Consider the following 15,751-nt stretch of genomic DNA (forward strand, 5'->3'; position numbering starts at 1 on the left):
ATGTGTGTGAGAGTGTTCAGCCTGTGTGTCTGTTTCAGTAGAATTAGGGCACAGCACCTGGCAGTAGTTTAAAGATTCAGCTTGGCAGAGTGGGTTCACTACTGTGGCTGACCGACAACAAACCACAGCCACAATTCATAAAACTGAAACTTAAGATTTTTAAGGTACAGCGACAATTGACAACTGACAACAAAACAACTAAAAGGAGTGGCTGAGTACGTTTAATCACTGCAACTGCAAACCTGTGTCAGTCAGAAGTGATTTTAGGTTAATATCTTGTTGTTTCCACTTTTAAGACCATTATTAAAATCATCACTCCCCTTTTAATCTCACAGTATATGAGGAGTATGTGTGTATACATTGGTAAATATAGGATGTTTATTTATTTTTTCCCCATTCATGTCCATTTTCAAGTTCTATGATTTTGATGATGAACAGCTACTACAACAGTAAAATTTAACATGTGGATCATTAAAGATAGCTGGCTTTGTTTTATGTGCTGGATCACTGTTGGAATCCACAGTAACTTATCTTCTTTTTAAATGTTCTATTCTTTTAGTAATTTCCTCCAGCATGTTTTTCACTCTCGTCTCTGTATATTCATGAACTGGAGTCATGCGACTTCGGGATACAAATTTTCCCTCCAGTTTTAAACATTTGCAACTTGTGCAGATATGTCCTAACTTCTATTTATTTATCTATTTAGTTATTATCTATATTTATTGAATTTATTCACTTGTGTCTTTTGATTTACTTTATATGCAGTCAGGAAGACGCTAAAGTGTGCTTTTAGACGTTGTTCTCCTGCTATTAAACTTCAGGAGGTAGTTTTGTCTCACCTGTCAAGTGCTGATGAACAGACAAATCCAAACAACTGAGAAACAGTCAAAAGAATTCAAATGTGTTCAAACGTTGAAAGTCATTGTGGTGGGTGGCACTTATAGATTTATGCAATTGGTGAGACGGAATGTCAGACAGTGCGTGTGCATTTTTAGGTTTGTGTGTCTGAGTGTGAAACATGACTACATTAGAGGGACAAAAATGCCTCAGAGTCACTTCAGCTCTCGCCTGGAGGGTACAGAGATGAAACACTGGCTGCTGGGACAGATACCGCGCACACACAGCCAAGCACTCCCACCCACAGCATGGGGGCAGAGGGAGAGGTCAAAGGTTAACTGAGGCAGGGTGTTAGGTCAGAAGGGTTAAACTGGAAACTTTAGCAATGCAGTTGTGGGGTCTGCAGGGGAAGTGGAGGTGGTTCACTGTGTGGTCCAGTTACTGGTTATGCGTGCGACATGTCTCGTGCCTTTTGCCGCTCACCCTGCTCATGGAAGTTTGTGCATGTCAGTTTTGTGTGAGTGTGAAAACAATGCAGTTGCGTGCAGCTGAATGTGTGGTTTAAGCAGCTTTGTACCTAGCCAGTCGTTGAACTTCTTGACCTCAGAGGGCAGGCCCAGCTCGGTGAAGTCACCCATGTGCAGCAGCACGTCGCCATAGGGCATCTGGATGCCGTCTGTACGCGAGTGTGTATCTGAAACACACACAAACCTGGTGTGTCCCGCTGGTTTGGGAGTGTCATAAGGAATGGGGTCCACCCTGAAAAAGACACAGAGAGAAGGAGGTATTAAGAGTGGGGCTGAACAATGAGTCCCAACATAAAAATGAGTCCTAACATAAGAAATGATGACATTTATCTAAGAAATGAAACAGTAACAAGTATTTCATGCTTCATCGGTGGCAGCTTCTTAATTCAGACATTAATTTTGATTCATTACAGTCTGACAGGTTAAAGATTTTTCCGGACTGTGGGCTAATTGGTTAACCTTTGAGCTAGAATCAGAATTTTGTGGGGTTTGTTGTGAAGTAGTTTTACATGCAAGGAATTTGCTTTGGTTTATTGCTGCATAAAGTATGAGTGTGATGGAAAAAGAAATATAAAGAAAGGTAAAAGAGCAAGACCTATAAGTGTATAAGTGTAAGAGAATTAAACATATAGAGATATGCATGAATGTGCAAAAGTTACTAAGTTTAAATTCAGAGTTTACAGTTTAGATATCAGTATCTGTTCAAGTTATTCAGTTTAAATTACACAGGAATTGCTGGACTTGGAAATGTTTAATTGCACCCCCATCCTCTATGATTCTGACACTGCCTGTCTGACTCATTTGTCGCTTTCAGCAAAGTTTGCAAACTCTGAAAAAAAAACAAAAAGAAAACCATTTTATCAGTACATCATGCATGGCTGGATGGAAATTTATGTCAGTGACGCTGTTTAACCACTCTGTAGGTAAGATTGTGTGTTGGTGGTGCAAGTCATCTTTGTTCTTTCCTTTGCAGGGTTTATTTTTTTCCCTTCAAAGAAGATGCTTGCTGTTGTTAATTCTTTGAATTAAAGGGATATTCCGGCATAAGTTTAATCCATGGTCTCACATACCGTGACACGGAGTAAGACCCCCCCTTGAGAGATCAAGTTTTCCAACCGCTAGGTTACATAGTTTCAGCAACCTCAGAAAAGACTGCACAATAACAACACACTGCAGTATATGCCTCCAACCAAGAAACCGCCATCACAAAGCTTCTCATAGCCACAAATAATACTCAGAAGAATAAATAAGAATAAATCCAAAAAAACCTGGTCATTCAGTATATTCAGGAGATAAGCTGACCTCATTTTTTTGGGCGCATAACGTTGGGAACCCAGAACTGACCAACTGAAGCAATCCCAGATCATAACACTGCCCACAGAGGCTTTTACTGTAGACACTAGGCTGATGGGTGCATCACTTCCTCCTCCTCTCTTCTTACCTTTTTTCCCCGTCACTCTTTTTTTCCCCAGATTAGCCTCATTGATATGTGGTTTCTTAAAGCTGCACTGCTGTTTAGTCTCAATCCCTTGAGTCCTCTTTGCATTGTGCGTGTGGAGATGCTCTTGCGTTCACTATTACACATAGCTGTGGGTTCTACTGTTGATTTTTTCCGATCTGATTTCAACAAACTTTTTAATGATCGCTGATCAAGATTTTTTTTTCCGACCACATTTCTTCCTCGAAGATGATGGTTCACTACCATCCTTCCAGGTTTAAATTATGTGTTGGACAGTTCTTAACCCAATGTTAGAAGTTTCAGCAATCTCCTTAGTTGTTTTCTTTCCTTGATACAGGCCAATAATTTGACCCTTCTGAAGCAGAGTAAGATCTTTTCCAGATCACAGGATATGTCTTCTGCCATGTTTTTTTAAGAAATGAGAAGCTACACTGCATTGGTTAAGGTCAAATAACTTGTTGCCAGATGAAACACATTAATCACTGCATTAATTATCCAATGTAGGGATTTAACCTATTTGCTTAGTTAAATCCAGGTGGTGACTTTTTTCTTTTTTGGCCAGGTAGTTCATATTTGAGATGCAAGAATTTCAGGTATTCACCGTCAGTTTCTCTTGACACAGTTTGAGAATATTTTCAGCCCTCTGTCATTTGCAAACATTGTACTACATGTAAAGAATTCCTTTAGCACTTTTGTCATGATCCCTATGAGACAGCTCAAACTGCACAGCTTTACACTGAAACTGATTTCTTACCTGTTCAAGACACTATCAATAGTAAAGTATGTTTGATTCACTGTTATCAGAAAGAAAAAGACCAAACTCAACTCATCCCACAAGTGCTGAAATGTTTCACTTATTCATGAGATGCGTGCCCTTAGTTTTATTTAGCCATTTAATAATTTTGAACATTATTCTCTTTAAAAAGAGCTGTAATTCAAAGAACGTGTCCTTTTCCTCTTTGTGATATTTTAAAAAGGTGCACTCGATCCAGCAGCATATTTTTAGGAAATGTATGCTAATTTCATACGAGATAGCAGAAGGGGCACAGCTGAAGACTGGAACATTAAAAAGATCATTTGTTGTGCAAAATAAATTACATGGTCCACAGAATAATGAATGCAGGAGAGCAAAATGCATCTCAAAGAAAAGAGGAGACATAACAACAGTGAAAAATGTGTTGTCTCGGCTGGAAAACAACCAGTGCTCAGGCTGATTTGTGCACACAAGGAGGGCAATGGCTGTTTTGTGGCATCAGATTGGCTAAAGAGATGGTGAATTAAGGCATGCCATGTCCTTCCTATCCATTATCTAAAGAAAAAACACTTAGACCCAAGTCTGGCAGGAAAAAAACCTTTTCTTCAGCCTTTTTGTTCGATGCGATCGCATCTGTTAAAAAGGAAGAAAAACCTGTACCTTTTCTGACTGAAAGGAAAGAGGAAAAAATCATCTTGTCTGTAATTGAAGTCTACAATGTGCAATCTTCCAGCACTCTGCCACTAGACCATTATTTCATTAGAAGGGATGTCATTCTGTCGACAACATCAGACACATAATCAACGCTGCAATCTCCAACCTGACAAGCACACACATACACTTAGACACACATGCAGAGTCAACCTGCGTGTGTGAGCAAACATGGCATAAAAACAGCCACAAAGGAAGATGAAATCTAAAGCTTTTCTGGAGAAGACGTCATTAACAGAGATGGACAAAATACGCACCCCGACACGGAGAAAAGCTTATTTTAGGACTTCTCATTTGGGAAGCAATTTTCCTGTTTCCCCATTTCTAGGGCATGTTGAGCAGAATATTAGACTTCACAAACAGCCTGGAATCTGTTGTTGTTCTGTTTTTGAGTTGAACTGTCATCTGCACGGTCTTGTTAGTGGTGGGACAACAGTGGACAAGCTGGTCACCATCTGTAGCGTTTAGTCACTGTATGCAGTCTGTAGTCCAGCCACCATCTGCAGTCACTGTCTGTGGTCAGAAGGCTGTAGTAAGGGTGGGCAAATTGGATAAAATCCTCAATCATGATAAACAAATGGGTGACGAAGAAAAGATTAGGTGTCTTAGTGAGGAATTTGTTCACCGTGAGCTGCCAGAAAAGCTTCAGTGCTTCTTGTCAGACATCCATCTCCTCTTTGGACTCCATTTCTGCTCAAGACATTCCCTCATGTGGTGTCACAATTGTGTTGGAGAGCACCATCTAACACATCACTCCAAAAACTCCCATAGCTGTTCAACTACACAGAGATCCAGTGACTGTGGAGACTACAGCAAATGACTCACATCATTTTAATCAAACTATTCAGTGAGCACTCCCGCCTTTTTAAGAAAGGCATGTGTATCTGTAAAGGTTCATCATTCATTGTTTCTTTTTTGTCTTTACAATTTATATCATGATTTATAGTAAATGTTCTGAAAAATCAATTTAAGTCTGTTTATGGACAAAATAAGCAGGTGTGAATGTTTTTGGCCTGTCTGATGAGATAAATGTCTGATAAATTGCAGTACTAAAATTATATTCTTTATAAATTAATCTGCCAAATATTGTTACGATTAATCGACTAGCCCTAATCATTTAGTCTAGTCTTTTTTTTTCCCCTGAGCTCAAAGTGATGTCTTGAAATTGTGTCTTTTGTCAAACAAACAGTCCAAAATCCATAGACTTTTCATTTACCATCACAAATAACAAAGAAAAAGGAGCAAATCTTTACATTTCTGAAGCAAAAGTCATTTTTGCTAGCTGGCTATTAATTTTCTTTCAATCAAATTGACAAACTGTATCTGCATATCACATAACTGTGTCTGTTGCCACTATCTCTAGCCTAGCCACCATCTGTGATCAGGGCTCATGGTCTGCAACAGCTGCATATTTGCTGCATCCTAACTGCCTCCCCTAGGTGTTGCTTCATTCTCTGAAAACTGTAAGAATTAGATGCTGCGGTGCAAGAAGAGGCTGATTGTAACGTGGTGGTTTCAAACAGACAACAGCTTTGCCTGAACACCCTCCTTCATAACCTATTTCAACTCTTGCCATGAGCAATGGGACTTCATACAGCTCGGCAGTGATTTGGACAATAACATACATGTACATTTAAAGTGTACACTAGGGATGTCAATGATTAATCATTAATTGATTAAACACTGATAAGAAGTAAACTAATTAAAACTGTATTAACTGACAATCAGAGACCAGCCTGAATACATCAAGTATCTTGTTACAAATTGCAGATATTTGTTTATTAATTACATTCAAATCAGACTGAAGTCATTATTTTTGTTTTTACTAAACCTAATGTAGTCTCCTTTGATGTAGCACTGAACAGACATCATGTCGAGGTGAAAATTGTTTTCTAGTGAAAAAATGTCCAACTAATTACATATATTATCAATGCTTAACGAATGGTCTATTGTTAGGCAGCTGACTATCAATCCAAGGAATTGCTTCTATTAATTAATACTCTAAAAGTAGTTTCCATTTTTTAAAAACCAGCTGGGAACGAGGTTGGAATTTTTTTGACTGGTAGATTTGACGAACCATAGATTTAGTCATTTTTAACAAACATCAGTTGTAGCAAGGCTGGCAGAGTGATTTTGTGTCTGTTGCCTTCAGTCCTCTTCTAGAAAACTTTGAATCTGGCCTGTTGTCTGTGGCTTGTATTTAGTCTTCTGTAGCCTGCGGTCATTCTTTGGTAGTCACCGCTCCAACCTCAACTTTAAAGCTCTTTCACAGCTTCAGCTATAAGATCTCAGCCTTACTCTGAGACACTGGAGCATGGCGAGCAGAGTCCATATCAAACCCACTGAACAAAATGAAAAACTAGCCAAAAACACACACACACACACATACACACACACACACACACACTAACTTAAACCAGCAGAGCAGCACATACATTACAGTGTAGCTGGTGATTAGATTTGGTGCTCTGTGGTGCCTGGACGTCATGCAGCTTTACACGATTCGACAGTTCTCGTCATGGAGAAAGGACGAACGCAGAACCACATGGGATGACAAAACACTCAGCACACACAAACGCACAGAATAAATATACAGTATATGCACACACACAAAAGCATGCATATTAAAACAAAGCAAGGAGAAAAACAACCTCCATCTCCTCCCTTTTCCTTTGAGATTTAATCCACCCTGAGAATGTAAGTAAATACCAGCAGCCCCTATCAATTAGAGCAGGCCCGGGCCAAGAAACCTTCAAGATAGTGCTGCATAGGTACGTACACACACACACATGCACACACACGAATGAGGGCCTCTGTCTTTCCTGTTAACATATGACTGTGTAACAATCCAGAGGTTCATTAGTAATGTATACAGGAGTTCAGGAGTTCAGCCATGGAGCAGAGAGCCTCTGATCTATTGTAAACGGAGACAGTGAAAATGAAAAAGTCTTCTTGCACTCTGGCAGTAGGTAAGAGAATAGTCTCCAGTGACGGACTGAGCTGTGTTAGCATGAGGGTTCGTGTTAACATGTCTGAGCTCCGGCGTGACATCAGAGGGAAGACTGTGGAGGGAAAAGAGTGGGGGAGAGGAGAAATGCTAATGCGCTCGAGGAGGGCAGCAGCACACTCTCAAATCCGCCATGACATTGGAGCTGACACAAAACCGAGGTCTGTGGCTGCACACATATCTGCTGTATGAAGAAACGTCTATGATCCTTCATAAAAGCCTCAGTGCGTTAACTTCTCCTCACCTACGGCGGCAACATCAGAGCAAAAAATGAACTTGAAGATTTTTGCTCAAAACCATGATTGTTGATCACATTTATCCGTCTCCATTTTAGGATTATATTACTGCACTTCTGCAACTTAACATTCATTTTGCCTTTTCATCATGAACTGCAGAATTTCTTGAGCTAACACCAGCCAGACTCTCCGTTTTGATTCTTGCTGTCATGCTCTGGATGTGTTGTTAATTACAAAATTCACAGATGACACAAGATGTTCCACATTTGAGAACCAAGACAATTTTCCTCTCTGAAAATTGAGCCAGTTTGTTCTTTTTTCCTTTACTTGCTCTCAGAAACTGCCAGGTTGCTCTTTGGTTGCTTTCACATCTAAGATTTATTCACATCACACAATGCCACAGATTCAAAAGTTACTGTGAAAATTCGACAAGGACATTCATGTGAATTGAAGAAGCACTTGAGTATCATTTTATAGTGTGATTATGAACATAAGAGCCTCCAGTTATATGATAAAAGAAAGCCCCGTAGCCTCCATAAACCACATAAAAAGCACATTAATAATATCAGTGCTAAAAAAAAGATTGACCAGCTTGAGGTGATATGCCCGAAAATTACTTCCATGTTAGAAAACTGTAAAAGTTAAATGTGAAACACAACTAAATCCCACAAAACTGGATTGAACCCATGGATGGTTATTAGTTACGGTGTCAGATAGAGGGAGAGAAGTACAAATGAGAGTGGAAGAGACAGAAGGAGGAGGATGAAGGAGTGCTCCCTGATGTCTGGAGGAGGATATTCAATTTGACTGAGCACGCTTGGCTCTCTGGCCTTTTGGAAAAACACAAAAGTAAACGGGGTCAAAGTTCAGCCTGAGCTTGCTTCTTCAAACGTGACACTTCACTCGCAGCAGATAAGAAGGTCGTCGCCTGTGTCGCTCTCTGGCTCGTCGAGCTCTTTAAGGAAGCCACATAATCGTTGTGATTGATTACAACACTTCCTAAAGATTTTTCTGAAAACCTCCTGAGTCTCCACGCCGTCCAAGACAGAGCGAAGCTGTTTGCTGCACGGCCAAGAAACTGTCTGGCTAAAGAGCTCTTATCATACATAATAGTATTGGTTGCATTTAAACCCCACTATCCATCACTCTAAGAGATAACTTCATGTGAACCGCTGATGTATTAATAAGACCTGAACAAAGAAAAAGAATAATAACCCATGTCTTCGCTCCTTGAGAGTTTAATAGTCCTGTCTCAACTATTGACATAAACTCACCAAGCTCTTCTAGTTAAAACTTGTAAAGTTTTAAATAGTGTGCTGATGAGAGCCCTTTAACATTTTGTTGTGTTCTGCAGCATTTTGTATCCACTACACAGTCAAAAATCTTTGAATAATTGATGAAAGAATCTAAACACATGAACATTACACCCGTATGTTATTCTGAGACAACCGGCATTAATATGCAGCTTTGACTATTCTGAGAGATGTTGGACCTGGCTGCAGGGATTTGCTCCCAGTTAGCCACAACAGAATTAGTGAGATCAGCCTGGCTGGAGTTCTGTGTTCCAGTTCATCCCAAAGGCTTTGAATGGAGTTGTGGTCAGGGCTCTATGCAAACCAGTGAAGTTTATCCACATCAAACTGGAAAACTATCTTTTTTTTTATTTTTATTTTTTTTTTAACAGAGGTGGGAGAGCATCATACTGCTGAAAGAAGAAAGGACATTTCTGGAAAGTTGGGAGCACATCATCATCTAAAATATTATATAAATAAATAAATATAATATGCTGTAGAATCAAAATTCCCCATAATGGGAACAGGAAGAGCCTTGCTGAAATCAGTTTGAGACCAAAGTATGTCAACAAGGGGGCCCACGAAGAGTTTAACTTAGTATAGTGCTACCCAAGTGATGGGGTTAATGAGGTCAACGACCTCTGAGCTGCCCGCTTGTCTCTGACAGAAACACTTTTCATTCAGTCCGGTCCTCAGTCCGTTTTATACCTGCCTCCACCTGCTGCAGAGAGATTAGCCACCAGCTCCTTTACCCTCTCTCCTACCTGCTCTTCCATTGTTATTAATTGAGTCATCCTGATAATGATTTCTCATCAATAAGGCCACCAACCGCTACCTAAAACCTCACCGGGTCAAAGAGGAAACGTGGAGTATAACAGACTGCTAATTAAGCGGCCCTGCTCATACATGACAAACAGGATCAAGTCTCAAACATTCATCAGAAACAACACTCGAATGAAACAGACTCTACAGGCAGAAATCTTTAGCGTGTGTGCCAAAAACAAACAGAATTCAGTCATCGTAAGTTGACAAATTCACACAACACATGCAGCAGGTTTAATTATTCCCCAATCTTGTTTAGCACTGATGCCAGTTTGCTGTTATGATCACATTTAATATCTAATGTTTCTTTTAACTAAACTGTACTCTCAAAAAGGTGCAGGCCAGTAAACTTCTTACTATTAAACTGGCTGAAGCAGGTCATTATAAATACAATTATTTCTGTGACTTTGATTTCCTGAATTCAGTTTCTTTTGGTTTCTTCACTTCTGATAGCACACTGTTATCACCAAAAATATGCATTTTGAAAATAGATGAATTGTTCACTTAATTGTAAAAAACTGACAACAGCAAATATTCTCTGGTTATAGTTTCTCAAATGTGAGGACTTGCAGATTTTCCTTGGTTTATAATATACACTTGCATCTGTCACAATTTTTATCATGATAGATGACTAAATTAAGCAATTTTCTTTTTGACCCATTTAATAGCCAAATATGATGCAGACAATCACGACTACTTTCTAGACAAAACAAAGCTTTGATGATGAGAAATTAAATCACAGCAACTGATTGTGGGCCTATGCACTTTACCTTCTCCTTGTTGAACTTCACAAAGAAGACTTGTCAGAGAAATTTTGATGTTTGTGTGTCTACTAAGCTGAGAGACTAGGGCATTTAAAAGCTAATCACATTTTAGACAAAATAGTGAAAAGAAACGTCATTTCTACACTGCCCTCGCACTGTCTTTATCACTCTTTCAGGAGAAACATCAAAACACAATGCTTCCCCATTTCCTCTGTCTATAACCTCTGCATCAGCTCCCCTCCCCCTCCAATACACTCACTCACTCACACACACACACAAACGCACCGCTCACTCATCCACGGTGCAATACCATTTCTCTGAGAGGAGCAGAGAGAGCGCCTCTCTTATCTTCTGCATTTCAGCTGTCTGCGCTAATTCAATAAACTTCAGAGGAACAAAATGAACACAGGAATAACGGAGAGGAGGGCGGTGGTGGAAGTGGAGGTGGGGGTGCACAAGGGAGCTGAGAAAGAGGCAAAGGTGGGAAACGAGAACAAGCAAACAAGAAAACCCAACAAGAAAACGGGGCAAAAGCACAAACAGAGGATCGATACAGAATGACATAATTTCACAAGAGATAAATAAACAGAAAGACGAGTACACGGTGAAAAAAAACATTCAAATGAGAATTGATTTTAAAGAATGCTGAATGATGGCCTCTTGCCTTGACACCACCCCCGCCTCCCTCCCCTCTTTATTCCATTTGTTCAGGCAGGGTGCGTCCTCCTCATCCCTCCCATAATGGCAGAGTAAGGCACACAAAGCCTGCGTTGGAATATCAGCACCAGAGGAACCTTCCGGCACTGCGCTGGGAAATAAATTGCTTCTGCTAATGCCCCTTTCATTACGGCACAGCCCTTAATTGTGCTGCTGACAGTCTGCCTGGCTGCAGGGCTGATGGGAGGAACGCTGAGGAGATGGGTACGACGTGGCCCCCGGGGCCAAACACCAGCCACAGACTGCTTGGAAAATAAACTAGACAAGTGTTCACCTGGAGAAACAACAGTGCTCACAAATACACTGTGCTTTATCTTAAGGCACTGCATCAAGCAAAGGTTAAAAGATGTGTCGTCTACAGTGGCACTCTAACGCCTTTATGACATATTTTTGTATCCAGGTATACCAAAATATAGGTTAAGATCCAGTTAAGAGCAAAAAAACCCCAAAAAGACACAATCTAACACAAGTAAACCTCAATACTGTTTCTGTACCAATCAAAGACTGACTGTACAGACGTAAAGCTCACAACAAATGCCTGGTCAGATTTATAAAGTTCATACTCTCTTTGAATGAAAACAATTTGGAACAACAGCCGCTTGTAGAGAAGCCCATATATCTATATAGCTCAGAAAAGGTAAAATTACACTTATTTTTAAACACATGATGTTTAATAACATTAAATATATCACCTGTGTGTCAAGTGCTAAAATACCTGCATCATATCACTTATGCAGAGCCAAATACTGCTTGTACCCGTCAGTGACCAGTCTCTCAACGAAAAAAAAGAAACAGCAAATGATTAAATGTGAGAATTACACCTTCGAAATAAAACTTAGTGCTGCTGATACAGAAACATCGACAGAAGTCAAACAATCAATACCTACGGAAAATCTTCATTCATTTAAAGATCAGTCCTTACAGCTGCTTCAGATGGAAATGTTGCCGACAATGACCACATTTACTTTTTAAGATGAAACTGATTCCACTGACACTGAGATGTCACAACTTCAACACTCTTCTGCCTCTCTGATCACTCACAGGCAAAACATCATTTCTCAATGCTGGATGCATTCACCAATTTCTGGACATATTACAGAAAATAAAAAGTGCATCCACGCTACAAGCTTCCATGAAATCAAATGACTTTTTCAATGAGTGATGTGTATTATAAACAAAACACTGATTACTGGTTAGGGCAAGCTAAACACTGGCTAAACTGCATAAATGGGGGACTTGTCAAACTGACAAGTTGCAGGCTCGTACAGCTTTACCTCCGTTTCATGTCAAGCGGGAAGTGACATCATCAGGAGACCGTGCCCTGCGATGCCAGGCTCTGGGGCTCAGAGGCCAAAATCTCAAAGACATCAAAAGGGCTTCAATCTCAAAAACAGCAGACCTGTGCAGTGTCAACTGTCACTTAACCCCCCACCACCGACAACAACCCCACCACCACCACCGTCCCGCCGGGCTCCAGCAGCAGGTCAGGGGTGGAGAGGGAACTTAATCAAGGGTTCTCCTGTTACAAAAGCCCCTCCACTTCTGCTGGCGAGCAGCGGCAGGCTGACAGAAACAAAGGCCACGAAATGGGACTGGCTCTTTGTTCTCACGAGAGCTGAAGCCTGACTGCTGCTCCTCCACAAACTGTTTGGGAGGAAAACAGAAAAAGGGATGGCGATGTGTGAGGTAAACATGAGGCTGCAGCATAAATTGGAAGGATTTTTTTCCTATGTGCGACTGATTAACAATCATAGATTTGAACGGCTACTGAGGTGCTTTCTATTTCGAAAAACTATTATTGTGGTGCATAAATAGGCTGATAATCAGGCTGAATTGCTATTTTATTTTCACTTCATTATTGAGTCCGACTGTGTGTTAGCCATTTTGTGTTTGGTGAAGGAGGTCATTTTGCTCCGAGTAGGGTCTGATGAATCTGTCTCAGCATCAAGTAGCAACAGCAGTTGTTGGGCTACACTAATTTCTGTTATGTTCTACCTAATAATCTGACTAGCACACTGACTTTTCAACAGAGTTAATCTCTTTGAATAAATGAAGTTTATAAGTTTATATTATAGGTGGTATTATAGGATTTTGCCCCATCATTTTAGACAATAAATACGTTATATCTGATCCATTCTTACCTTCCGACATGAATAAACTACAGGTTATAACCTTTTTAATATACATAAAATGTGAAATTATCAGTTATCTCATTGGTATCTGCCACAAGAATTATCGATTATCATATCAGCTGAAAGAAAAAAAAATCCATATAGTTCATCCCTTATGGGTTTGAATCAAGGTCTGGAATCAGGCTGCAGCAGAGAAACCTCACAAAAAGTGACTGTGGCAAGTAAGAGCAACATCAAAGAAAGGTTAGAAAACTAAATCCTGAACATGCCAGTTCATAAAAGTGGATCATCATCTGGAGAAGCTTTGGTTTTAAACCAGGCAACCACAAATAAGAACAAAAACGGGATAGAGTTCACCTTCAGGTTGTTGCTGCACCACAAACAAATGAAATATTTTAACAATAACAGTGAAAGCCCTTTGACTCTTAGCTGAATCTCCCTTGGGAAACAATGCATTAAAGAGAGTAAAACCAAATGTTTGAGCTCAAACATTAAATTCAATAGTTTCTCAAGACAAATAAGTGTTATTTATGGTTGTGATGACAATATTTAGCAGAATGACAAAATAAGTGGAAGGAATTGGAAACACAGCACAGCTTCATCTGTTCCAAAGGACCGGTTCAGTAGCAAAACATGAAGCAAACACTGATCCACTTGAAAAGGAGGAACATTTAGTTTTTCCATTTGTGTTTCTATCCGAGATCTATTAGCTGCCACGAACGCTGGAGGAGATGAAGGTGAAAAAACATTGTTGACACTTTTGATGTGTAAAACGGTAAATTAGACAACAAGCAGTTTAGAAATCTATTCAGTTTGAAAGTCACATTTTCCTCAATTAAATTGCCAATTATCTGAGCATTTTCATGTTCAAAGCAACCCCCGCTGCTGAGGGGTTTGAGTAAACAAGGTTTAACTTGTTTATCCACAACACACTACAAGAAAAGATACACAGGGTCCCTTCTTGGACAGTCCATTTGGTGCTGAAAATGGAGTCAGAACAGCTACTATTACTAACGCAGAGATGAAAATGTCCTGTTTAATCGACCACCTCGACCAGCCTACTATGTCATGTGACTCAACGTGCTGAGCATCCCCTCTCCTCCAAATACACAAACCCATTAATGGACACTGCAAAAAAAACAAAAAAAATGTTGATTTTTTTTTTACTGTGTACATATGAAACAGCACCAGCTGTGAAACTGGGCTGCTTGGCTCACTGTGCACAACCACATCCTACTAAAAAAAAAAAAAATCATAATTCCAAACTATTTCCTTGACAACACTGTTCCAATGTACAAAGAGAAGGAAATCCGGCACATGAAAAATTCTCAAGGAGTTCATTAATAAAAACCAGGACAGCGTTAAAATGAATGTGTGAAGGCAGTGTTCTGTGCCGTTTCTTCACCAGCTCGTGTCAGAATATCCACGTGTATGGATGCAGGCGGCAGCGTCATTAAATGATTCATACTTACGAGCTTCTCAATTATTCAGAGGGCGGGAATAATTAACAAGGCATCTGGAGGAGAAGGAGTTTGCTAAATGTGAAATATTTTGGGGGAATGCAGGGAGGTTTAAAGAATTTCCTTTTGACAGCACTGAAATGAACGTATTGAGCACAGGTGTCGTTGAGAGAAGATGTTTTATAAAAACCAAACAACTACCTAAAAAATTAAAATGGAGAAGATTATTTTAACACTGAATGTTCTCCAAAAACTCGGGAGCAGGGGAAGAAGCATCGAGAACTGCCAAGTATTCAAAGATTCATATGATTATTTCTTTTCTAAATCATAATGTTGCTACCTGTATTTCACTTTAGGCAAAAATATTATGCAGTTATTTAAACACCAATGCAGAAAGGAGGCTTACTTTGATGTTCTGTTGAAAACATTTCTATATTCCTAAAAGTAAGGAGTCCTAACTTACAGCTTATTTTTAATTTTGTCCTGGTATCAGTACGTCATGCTGCACTTCTTTAAAACCTTGGATGGAAACGTCAAATTTAGATCCCATAGTCACTTCATTAGCACAGTATATCTGCAGGTCTCCTAAACGTTGGTGTACTTTGAAACAACACCATATCGAAAAGACCCAGAATTTAACTTGAGACATTTCAAATCTTAAAATTCTGAAGACCAAAAACAAGGCTGATGGCTGAAGCAGACAGACTGTGAAAATAAAAAGGAACAGAATGCTGCGACAGCTCTCAACTCAGCAGAGTACCACTTTAGACGCTATTTAGAAAAACAACTTGGTGGACTAGATTGTTCTTTCCAGTTTGTCTCCCATCACTGACCGTGGCAGCACCGGGGAAGTCGGCTGTCTCCACCCACTCTGAGCTGCTGGCTTGCATTGTGCACACATCCGGTAGAAATTAAATAAATTAACACTCAAAAGGCGTTAATGGCGTAATGCAGTTAAGTCAGAGAGAGAGAAATGCCAACACATCTGCGATCGAGATCAACCACACACAACATCTTCCCCTCACAATCTAAT

At 39.9% G+C, this 15,751-nt stretch overlaps 1 protein-coding gene across 2 annotated transcripts in view; it reads right to left on the reverse strand.

Annotated features, from left to right (window-relative positions):
* mpped2a (metallophosphoesterase domain containing 2a) overlaps window positions 1–15,751 on the reverse strand; it is a 62,892-nt gene that overhangs the window by 39,103 nt on the left and 8,038 nt on the right. For both annotated transcript variants that reach the window (XM_037095673.1, XM_037095672.1), the window contains one exon: window positions 1,415–1,596. In XM_037095673.1, the coding sequence (XP_036951568.1) occupies window positions 1,415–1,596 (182 nt within the window). The remainder of the gene's footprint in view (window positions 1–1,414; window positions 1,597–15,751) is intronic.

The sequence above is a fragment of the Acanthopagrus latus genome, chromosome 4 (assembly GCF_904848185.1).
Source record: "Acanthopagrus latus isolate v.2019 chromosome 4, fAcaLat1.1, whole genome shotgun sequence".
Lineage (NCBI taxonomy): Eukaryota > Metazoa > Chordata > Actinopteri > Spariformes > Sparidae > Acanthopagrus > Acanthopagrus latus.